General features: G+C 62.7%; 2 protein-coding genes across 2 annotated transcripts; one reads left to right on the top strand and one right to left on the bottom strand.

The window, feature by feature from the left end:
- Positions 1-610: 610 nt before the first annotated feature.
- CRYBA4 (crystallin beta A4) lies at positions 611-1,864 on the bottom strand (the record flags this gene model as incomplete). The annotated part of the gene is made up of 5 exons (XM_082325510.1): positions 611-758; positions 931-1,073; positions 1,217-1,358; positions 1,582-1,700; positions 1,826-1,864. 5 exons carry the CDS (start codon positions 1,862-1,864, stop codon positions 611-613), a joined length of 591 nt encoding a protein of 196 aa, XP_082181636.1.
- A 5,092-nt stretch (positions 1,865-6,956) lies between these two features.
- Positions 6,957-10,710, top strand: CRYBB1 (crystallin beta B1; the record flags this gene model as incomplete). Its single annotated transcript, XM_082325138.1, has 5 exons — positions 6,957-7,097; positions 8,009-8,127; positions 9,848-9,980; positions 10,113-10,255; positions 10,530-10,710. The coding sequence occupies 5 exons, from the start codon at positions 6,957-6,959 to the stop codon at positions 10,708-10,710; spliced, it is 717 nt and encodes a 238-aa protein (XP_082181264.1).
- Positions 10,711-10,908: the final 198 nt, after the last annotated feature.

Genomic DNA, 10,908 nt, shown 5'->3' with positions numbered 1-10,908 from the left:
CACACAGTGTCCTCCTCAGCCTTGCTGGGGCTGCAGCGTGGCCCTGGGCAGGTGCTGGCAGACCAGATGGGGTTTGTGGGGCGGCGGGGATGTGTGGGTCCTGCAGAGCCCCTGAGCCGGCAGCTGGGCTGGCGCAGGGATGGGACAGACAAACAGTCCTTACCGGTGGGACATGCAGCACTGTGCAAGGGCTGCACTGCTGCTCCCGCTGGCTCAGCACCCGGCTCCTCACCCCTGCACTGGGCCTCACAGCTCCTTGGGGTCTGGCAGTGGGGCTGAGGGCAGGCCACCGCACCGCATTGCTGCTCCATATGTGAGCTGAGCAGGGGCTTTGCCTGCCTGCAACGGGGACCTGTGGGTGCCTGTGCTGGCTGCAGGGGCAGAAAAGGACGGTCGTCATTCCCATCCCATCCTTGCCCCTGCAGAGCTCCCACTCTGCCCTCAGGCACAGCATCGCTCCTGGCCACACAACCCCATGGCACTCCCTCCCCAACTGCCAGCGCGCCAGCTTGGACAACTGAGCCTTTATTGAGCTTTTGCCCCGCTGCCCTGCGGGAGAGACGGTGCCCAGGGCACGCAGCCGGCGGCACAATGGCTCCAGCGCCAGCAGTCACTGCTGGACCCTGCGGATGGACTGGACCTGGCCCGTCTGCACGTGGGAGCCCCACTCCCGCACGTGCTTGTACTCGCCCGCACGGCTGTCGCTCTCCAGGAGGTACTGGAAGCCGCGGTACCCCGGGTACTGTGAGCAGACCCACCTGCAACAGAGCAGAGAGCAGCGATGGCTCAGGACTGGCAGCACCATGAAGCACCCCGTGCTGTGGGCGCTGGGCAGTGGGCAGGGTGCTTGCAGCTGCCAGAGCATTCTCAGCTCCAGTGTGTGCCCCCAGTGCGAGGTCCTGGCAGGGTGCAAGCCCGTGGGGTACTCACGCGCCGGAGCAGACGAGGAAGGAGCCCACGGCGCTGCTGCCCCAGCCCAGGGCAGGCAGCGAGGGGCAGTCATCGCTCAGCTCCCCCCGCCTGCCCTGGAAGTTCTCATGCTCAAAGAGCATCAGCCTGCTGCGCCCATGGTCCTGCCGCCGAGAGGGGCACGGCGTTGGCACGGCTGCCCTGCCTGGTCCCCTGGCCGGCAGCCGGCGGTGGGCTCCGAGGACCAGCCCAGCGGTGGGCTCCAGGGGCCAGGTCCGCGTCAGGGAACCAAGGCAGGGGCACTCACGGCGCAGGCGATGGGGCGGAAGGAGCACATCCTCTCCACGTGGTAGGCGTTGCTGCCGCTCCACGCCTCCCAGCACGGGTACTCGCCACGCTCCAGCACGAACTGCTGCCCCTGGAAGCCACAGTGCTCGAAGCCTGCCCACCTGCCAGGGGCGGGAGGGGGGTGAGACCCCTGTGGTACCCACCACCCTGCTCACACCCGGGGCAGAGCCTGCTGCACCCCATGGGGGTGAGGCCATTCTCCAGAGGGGGCAGCCCCGTGGCTCGGGTGGCAAAAAGCACTGGCAACCTCCATCCTCCAACCCCTCTCCACCTGTGGGGTCCCACAGCACTGTGGGGTGGCAGCCCCTTGTGACCCCCACTCACGCCCCGCTCTCGATCTTGCAGGAGCGGACGGTGCTGAAGCCGTGCTCCGGGGTGCTGTAGCAGTCAGCAGTGAACTCATGCTTCTTGCCCTGGAAGAAAGCCTCATCCCACACCACGATCTGGGGAGGACAGAGCGGGTCAGGGGGCTCCACATGTGCAGAGGCCCTGAGCAGACACTGCACACCCATGCCCGGGTGTTTACGGGGCTCAGGCTGTGTCGCCGGTCTTCCCCAGGCTCCCGTACCTTCCAGAGACCGGAGGATCTCCTGCAGCGGTGGGTCATGGTGGCTCTGCCAGGGCACAGGGGAACAGGACCATTAAAGCTTGCCCCGGGGCTGATGCACTGCTGGCCCCCATGAGGCTGACCTCGCTGCTGTAGCCTGGCCAGACCCACCAGCCCTGCACTGGGGGCTTGGCCCTTCCCTGGGACTCCCAGATCCTGGGACCGGGCTTCAGGCCATGCGTTGCATGGGCAGTGCAGGCAGATGGAGACAGGAGCCTGCAGCCACCTGCTGTGCTCTGCAGGGCTTGCTCCAGCCTCTGCTCAGATGAAACTGTCCTCAGGAGCCTGCGCACGTCCCTTCAGCAGCAGCGTGGGAGGCAGTGATGGGGTGGCTCCATGCTGGAGCAGGCGCAGGGCACAGGCCAGGGCTCTCCCAGCCCACCCAGGGCTGCCATCTGGGCCGTGCAGAGCAGCGGGTGTCTGGCTGGGCAGCCGCAGCCCTGGCAGCCATCCTGGCAGCATGGCACAGCACCGCAGCAAGGTGAGCCCGCTGCCTGCCCATGCATGGGGCTGCCCATGGCTGCCCGTGTCCAGGGAGACTCCTCCTCCTGCAGGCAGATGCCTGAGCCAAGCCCCTGTGCAGGCAGCCCTGGCGCAGGCAGCCCCGTGCAGATCCCCAGGCGTGCTCACCGCCGGGGCTGCAGCCAGGGCAGTGCTGAGCCAGGAGCGCTGCAGAGGTGGCCGCATGCCCACGCTGAGCAGCAGCACCCTGCCCCGCTGCCACGGCCAGCGATGCCCCTTGATCCGTCATCATTCCCCTGTACCGAGGAATGTGATGGCAGAGCGGTGCCACAGCCCATCCCCGGCAGCTGCCCTTGTCTCGCACCCTGGCTGCAGGACCCTGTAGCCCCCAGCCCAGTTGTGCCAGCGGACCAAAGTCCAGCCCTGGCTCTTGGATCCTCCTCCACACGTCCCCGCAACTGCTCTGCTCCCAGGACCCAGCCATGACGGGCAGGGGCATCTAGTGCCAGGCTCCTGCACTTACCTGGGTGAGGCGCTGGTGCCCCAGGAGGTGACATGTCCAGCAGCCCTCTGGCTGGGTTTTTATAGCCTCCAGATAGAGACAAAGCCCAGGAGAGCATTACTGAAACCCCTAACTCAGCACATGGCGGGGAGGAGGGACCGGGCAGAACAAAGGCGACGCTGCAGAGAAGCTGATGAGCCGGGACGCTGTGGCTCCCGCTCCCCCGGCCCACCGGCCATGGGCTCTGATCCCCAGCCCCACAACTCCGGAGCCGGGACATCACCTCTGGGGTCTGCCGGCGCTCCTGTAGCTGGGCTGGGACCATGCCCCCCAGCTCTGGCAGCGCTCCTCCTGCCCGCGGGCAGCACTGCCTGCCCCGTGCCTTGGCTGAGGGTGCGGGGAGGTTTTCTCACTTGCATTTCTGGGAAGTAGGAGGAAAGATGCATCTCCACTTGTGGCAGTGCTTGCTCTCCCTGCTAGGGCAGAGCAGCTCTCCCTGAAAGCTGGGGCAAGCTCTTTTGCAGGTTGAGCAGACAGCAATCACAGAGCATTGTAACAAGCGGGGACCAGGAGCACGGGAAAGCAAAGGACAGGTTTGCAGAGGCATTACAGGGAGTAAAGATGCAGATCAGGACTTAGGGAATGCTGCAGCAGCCACCTGCCTCTGTGTGCAGGGACCTGGAAAGAGCCTGCTGCATCCACATTTTGGGTACCTAAACACCTTCAAGCTTTGCTCATAGTGCCCCGCCCCCCCACCCCAATAGTCCCAGGGTCATGCTGGGAGCGTGCAGGGCTCCAAGGGCTGAGCATCATGCAGAGGCACCCTCACAGCCTGCCTGTCAGAGCAGGGAGCAGTGGGGCAGCAGCGAAAGGAGGCTGTTGGGCCAGGTGGCAAAACCCGTGTTCCCGGGTAGTGCTGTGTTTTGGGACAGCCTTTGCCAGGAAACCGCCGGGTGGCTGAGCTGGAGCATCTTCCTTTGTGCAGCCGCAGCCCTGGCAGCCCTGGGCACCGTGGGGGAGGCAGAGCAGGTGAGCACGGCAGGCGGGGCACTCACATGCCACCAGCTGCTCCTGGCCACAGTGGGGCTGCACTGGCTGTCCCCGACATCTGCAGCCCCCAGCAAATGTGCATTTGGCACAAGTCAAACCGCAGCCTCTCTCTGTGGCCTGAGCTAAACTCAGCTTGCTGCCAGCCACCAGCACGGTGACCACAGCTCGGTCGCTCTCCATGATGTGCCCTGGCACCGGGATGTGGTTGTGCAGAGCCCAGGCTGCAGCTGGGTACACCCATGGTGCTGCTCAGCGCCAGGCAGGGGATGCAGCACTGGGAGCTCCATGTGCAGCAGGACTCACCAGGGCAGAACAAACGCCTCGCGCTGGGCATGTGCCCGTGCTTGTGCCTGCTGGGGCCAAGCTGGGTCAGCTCCAGCCATCTGCACCGGGGGTGAGGCTCAGGCAACTCTTTGCTGTGTTTGAGGTGTGCATCCCACGTGCCCCTCCGTGCCAGGGCGGGACAGTGCAGCGAGGGGCTTTCCAAAGCACCTGCAGCCAGGGACAGGGATGCCTAGTGGGGAGGGCAGAGATTTCGTGTCTGGGGGGCACAGGAACCACTGAGGGCAGATCCCTGCTGTCAGCCCTTCCACAGCACTGTCTCAGGGAAAATCATGGGGCTGCCAAGTCCCCGGAGTAATGGCCAAAGCAGAGCGGAGCAGCCATCAGGAGCAGAGCTTGGTCCCTCCAAGCATGGTTTTCCAATGCCCAAGTCCAAAGGTGCTGGAAGCTGGGAGGGAAAGTGGAGGCAGGAGCAGGACAGCAGAAGCTGGGGCGTGGGTGAGACCTGCTGATTAATGCCCAGGAGCCACAGGCGAGGCAGTGCTGTTAAAAACACCCCCCCTGGCTCCGAGAGGAAGAGAATGCAACTTAAAATAGAAATCTGTCTAACAAACATGAAAATGGATGCAAACTGAAAGCCATGAATCATAAAAAGCTGCCCAGCATCAAGGTGAGAGACCAGACTGCAGGGAGCGCCCAGGGGAAGCGGGGCAGCAGCACCCGCACCTGGCCCGGCCTGCGGGCACGGCACAGCCCGCCATAAAACCGCGGGAACAGAAGAAGGGATCAGTAAATGCTTTTTGTTCGGGTTTTTGGGCAATAGCCCAGAGGGTGCAGCTGGATCCCACCGCTGCTGGTTGACACTTCACGCTTGAGGGGAACGAAAGATGATGGCAAAACTGAGAGCTCTGAGCTTTCTGAACGCAGCCTTGGGTGATTTACTGCTGCCAGTGATGAAGAGCCAGCCCAGGAGTGCTGCCTGCTGTGGGAGGCTGGGGATATTGGACAGGACTGGGAGGAAACAAGTGTGCAGGTATTTACATGATGAACAGGATCACAGCAGGCAAACAGGGAGAGCAGCTGATCAGAGGCTTGGTGGGATCAGGGGAAGGTCCCCCCAAGGTGCCTCCCGGTGCAGAAAGCACCCATGGGGTGCAGGAGATGCGGCACCGCAGGCTGGGCTGCCCCAGGGAGCAGTGCCCAGTGTGTCCCTGGCTGGCCACCCCACAGCCCCCTCCGCCTGCCGTCTGTCAGAGGCAGCGCTGATGCACTGAAACCCCATGTGGGATTTGGTACCATGCAGTGTGGTGATGGCGAAACTGGGGACGGTATAGAATTGAGCACAGCACAGGTTAAGTGGGCTAAAAACTAGCTAACGTCCATGCCAGTGAGCAGGGACATCCTCAAAGGAGAACACCATTTTCAGGAACTGAGATGGTTTGGAAAGTGTCAGCTTTGATTACACGTCATTTGGAAAAAAACCCAACTCTTCAAGCATTTCAAAACACTTAAGTCTTGCATCCTGGCATCTTCAGGGCAGCGCACTCAGGCGTTTGTGGGCATGGAGTGATGTTTAAAGCAAGAGATTTAGTGTTTAGAGGGGAGAAATAAGCACAGTGCAGCCATAGGGCTGGGCACCATGCAGCCATGGGGCACGGGGCTGGTGCACCCTCCCCGGCTGCAGGGGCACTGGAGCTGGGTGCCCGTGTGGGTCTGGCGCCAGGGCAGTGGGCAGGGAAAGGTGGCGTGCCGGCACCGGCCGGGCCATGCGGGGGCTATATATGCCCTGTCAGGGTGGCCACACGCGGGGCAGCGGGTGCCACCACACGCTGCAAAGTGGCACGGTCAGGTCTTCTGTTGTGCCGCGGGCACAAAGGAAAGTGCTGGGTTCAGCAGCTGGGCACGGGGCCGGGGAGAGGCTTCCAGCTCGCCCAGCGCTTTGCAGGATGTGATGACTGGGCGGCCACACAGACACTGATGAGCTGGCAGTTCCTTTGTGCGCGCGCCCGGGGGTCTGCCCTTGCCAGGCTATAAAGTAGGGGCCTTGCTGCACCCTGAAACACAAGCCCGCTCACTCCAACAAGAAGCAGCAGCTGCCCAGGTAAGAGGACAAAGTCCCTGGACACCGGGCTGCAGCCGGACCCGAGGCAGGGGAGAGGGAAATGCAGGGTCTCAGCCGTGACCACCGCTGTGGCCACCACATCTGGGAGCACCTCGGTGCTCAGCATCCTGCTGCCCTCTGCTCCCCCAGCAGCCACTGGTGACACTCACCTGTGGGGCCACCAGCAGGGTGCCATCCGGATGACTTCATGCAAACCAGGCCATCCCCTTCCCACCCCCTCACATGCTGCCCTGGTGCCCAGCTGGGCTCCCAGGCACACCCCGTGCGGGACGGCCCCAGCACCCAGTGCAGCATCAGGCCCCAGCCCAGCTGGGGAGAGCAGGGAGTGGCTGGGCATCAGTGTTCAGGGCTGCCCTGGGCACCCCTGCAATGGTGGGACCACGCTCAGGGCTTTCCTGTCCACAGCAGGAGAGTGTGGGCACCCAGGACCTCCTGTGGTCCTCCTGGTGAAGGCAGGACCCCACTGCCTGTGCCTGCCTGGAGAACCTCCTGGCAGCATCTCTCCCAGCCCCAGCTGCCCACCTCATTGCTGAGCCCCCCATCCCAATGCAACCATCCCCAGGGCAAGGCGAGGGCCAGGGTAGGTGGTGGGTGCCCACGGCCATGCATCCCCTCTAACCTGCTGCTTGCATCTCTGCTTGGTGCCCTGTCCCAGACTTGAGCCTGACACTGTGATGTCTGAGACCACAAAACCCGCTGCTCCTGGTCAGGCTGCAGAGGAGAGGGAGAAGGCAGCCCCAGTGCCAACTCCATCCCTCGACCCTGCTCCCGTCGCAAACAGCAAGGGCGAGGAGCCCTCCACAGAAGCCTTCAGGGTAAGCCCTGCTGCTCCCCACACACAGGGACGCAGTCGGGGCGTGAGGGACGGTGGCAGCATCGCTGGGGCAGTCAGCAGGAGGAGAGTGCAGGCAGCCCAGGGGGAAGGACCCTCCTCCGAGAGCAGGAGACTGCAGATGATGCCGTCCCTCCCCGCTGTGTCTCTCCTGGGCAGCAGCTCTCTAGGTGCAGGATTTGGGCAGCCGCTTGCGGGGCTGCTGCACGAGGGATGCTCTGGGTGCCCCTTGGCTGGGACAGCTCGTTGGGGACCACAGGCTTTGGAGATGCTCTCCCCCAGGTTGTGGCGTCAGGGCTGGGTGCTGCCACGTGCTCCCTCCGGTCACCCTCTGCATGCAGGGGTCCTGCGGTCCTGCGGGGGGGTGGAGGAGGAGGCTGTGGGTGACAGGGCCAGCACTGAAACGCTGCTGCGATGCCGGGGCAGCGTGCCACCAAGGTGCTGCAGCAGGGCTGGGGACAAGGGGCGAGCGATGTGAGGCCTCCGGTGCCACTTCTGCACGTGCCAGGCAGTGAAGGCCACAGCATCGATCCAGCTCCTGGAAAAGCAGCTCCTTCCCACCCGGCTGGGGCTTGATATGGGCACCGGCACAGTGAGACGTGGCTTTGCAGCAGCAAAACTGGGAGCAGGATGAGGCCATCTTGGAGCAGGGATGGCTGTCAGGAGGGGACCTTCCTGTGCTCAACCTGTGTTGGGACGAGGCTGCTCGTGCACAGTGCCCAGCTCAGCTTGCCCAGGCACCAGACCTGAAAAGCTGCAGGAAGCCTTGGAGAGCTGAAGGGGATGTGTGGGACAGTGGGCTCGTGCATGCAGGGTCCCTGCAGGGACACGCAGCACCGCCCTGTCCTCCCCGAGCATGCCTGTCCCTGTCTGACCCCTTCCCTCTGTCCCCAGATCATCGTCTTTGATCAGGAGAACTTCCAGGGCAGGCAGATGGAGTTCACCACCGAGTGCCTGAACCTGGGGGACCGCGGCTTCGATCGGGTGCGCAGTGTCATCGTCACCTCTGGACCGTAAGTGACCCCAGCCGCAGAGGGGACCGTGTCCCTGCAGATGCCCTGGGGAGGTGGGGACACGGTCCTGGGGAGCAGCCCTGGGTGCAGCGTGATGTGCAGAGGTATTTCCTTGCAGCCTGGGCAGAGAGTGGAGCAGGGCCAGCGCAGGAGCAGAGCTGGGGACACTGGGTCTCCTTTGAGGAGGGCAGGACAGCCTGGGCAGGTGGGAAGGATGCCAGGGCCATTTGTAAAGCAAAGGGCACTAGAGGCAAAGCTGAAGGTCGAGGAAAGGCATCTATCGGATCTGCTACCTGAAGCTGTCCATGAAATGCAAGAGACCTGTAGATTTTAGAGAAGCTAAGGTGAAACGAGGCGTGTGCCTTGGACCAGGCTGGTGGCCAGGGCCACCGCAGAGACAAGGCTGGAGCGAGCAGGGGAGGGCACCCAGGCAGCTGAGCAGTGATAAGAGGGCTAGGAAGGTCCAAAAGCCATGGGAACAGTTGACACAGGCAGGGACAAAAATGATCGCCAAACTAGATAACTGCACAGATGATCTTCATGTTGAAATAGCATCTCACTACGGCCGTGCCCAGCTGGAAATGCCGTGCCCGGGAAGGCAGCCTGGCAGCGGTGGGACAGCTGGGGGAGCTGGCAGTGCTGCAGGAAGGATGCACAGGACACAGCTTGCCTTGACGGCAGCCTTGAGGGACTGGGCAAGGTGACCTGTGGTCACCTTGAATGACACCATGTAGCACCGATGACATTTATTAGGAACCCAGAATACCCAACTCTTTTTGAAACGAAAGAGGGACGGAGCAGCCCCAGAGGAGCTCAGGTGTGACACCTGGGAAGCTGCACTAGATATAGAAAGGGTGGAACTCGGTGAACAGAGTATTTAAATGTCACTGGGATCCTAAATCCTCATTGTCTTCTTGAGAGTCACTGGTGATTCTAAAGTTTTCTTAGGGAAAGACAAAAGCAAAATCAACCAAGCTCAGCCTTAGAAGTCAGTGTAAGGTCACAGTGCCTGTGGTACTCGAACACGTCTCCTGCCATTAGGAAAATACCTGTTGGCATCTGCAGAAATAGCCCCATTTTGCAGGGAAACAGGAAGCAGCAAATGCAGGGCTGTTCTGGTGTTGGGGGCTTTTGGAGCCCTGAGCCTGTGACATTCACAGCACAGCAGCACCTTCTGGCATTGCTAAAGAGGTGACATTGCAGCTGAACAAACCCCGAGTACCCGTACCGTGGTAATGGGACGAATGCCAGAGCTGGCTGAAGCTGGCGCAGTGAAGCATGCAAGCGTGCCAGGATTAGACAGCCCTGGCCCAGGCTTGGTGGTGCAAGTGGAAAAGCAGTCAAAGTCCTGAGACAACGCAAGGACGAGTCTCCAGCGTGCAGTGTGCAGGGCTCGCCAGCTGCCTTGAGGTCCCGCCACTCTCTGAGCTGAGGAAGGGGAGCACTGCGATCACACTGGTGTCTGCTGCCGACCCTGAACGTGTGCACCAGCAAGCACTCAGCTGAGAGCCTGTGGGCTCAGCGCTTCACGGCAGCTGCCAGCTCTGTGCATGCCGTAGCACTCTGAGAAAGGTGGGAGCAGGATGGTGGGGTCAGTCCTGACACCCGCAGCCTTTCTGGGTGCTGGGAGCCCAGCTCCGGCACCCTGCAGGCTGGCAGAGCAGGAGAGGAGCTGCTGGGTGGCATCTGACCTGCTGTTTTGTCCTACACCTCTCCCCAGCTGGGTGGCCTACGAGCAGGCCAACATGCGTGGGGAGATGTTCATCCTGGAGAAGGGCGAGTACCCTCGCTGGGACACCTGGTCTAGCAGCTACCGGAGCGACTGCTTCATGTCCATGCGTCCCATCAAAATGGTGAGTGGTCCAGGAGCAGAAAGCACCCAGCGGGGTCTGGCCAGGGCCGGATCCGTGCTGCTTGGTGCCTCACTGCAGCAAGCTCCAGGGCTTTGGCCATGCGACCCAGCGCCTTCCCTCTGTCTTCCCCAGGAGGCTGAAGACCACAAAATCTCCCTGTACGAGTCTGCTGACTTCAAGGGCAACAAGATGGAAATCCAGGAGGATGATGTGCCCAGCCTCTGGGCTTACGGCTTCTGCGACCGCGTGGGCAGCGTGCAGGTGCCCAGTGGAACGTAAGCCGGGCTGCAGCTGCCTCCTGCCAGGCTCCCCGTCCTCCCCCACGCCCCGGCTCGCTGCCCACTGATCCTGGGCACCCGCACAGGGCTCTTGGGCAGCCAGAAAGCGCCACGCAGCTGTTTTCGGTGGCGCAGCCCATCACCCAGGGGGTTGTACCCATCATACGGGAGGCAGGGGACTCTGCCGGCTTCCCAAGAGCGTGCCGGCCGTGTCACTGCTGCCCGTAGCGGCCGACCCCGCTCAGGTGCCCTCTGTTTGCTTTCCCTGCAGCTGGGTCGGGTACCAGTACCCTGGCTACAGAGGCTACCAGTACCTCTTTGAGACCGGAGACTTCCGACACTGGAACGAGTGGTCTGCCTTCCAGCCCCAGATCCAGTCCATCCGCCGCATCCGGGACATGCAGTGGGACCAGAAGGGCACCTTCGTCACCCCCGACGTGCCCTCCGACTGAGCGTGCCGCCTGCCAGCTACGAGTCCCGGGCCCTGCGGGGCACCCCCGCCTCCCCTCGCGCTCGCCTGCTCAGCACTTTCCTTGTACATTGCACATTCCCTGGATGTACTCTACCTTGTGAGGCAAATTAAAACAAATACAGAAGACTAGAGCTGCTCGGGAGTCGGTGGCGTGCTGAGCGCGACCGTGGGACGCTCT

This window comes from Platalea leucorodia (genome assembly GCF_965183815.1).
Source record: "Platalea leucorodia genome assembly, chromosome: 12".
Classification (NCBI taxonomy): Eukaryota; Metazoa; Chordata; class Aves; order Pelecaniformes; family Threskiornithidae; genus Platalea; species Platalea leucorodia.
This window is presented reverse-complemented; position numbering and strand designations above follow the sequence as displayed.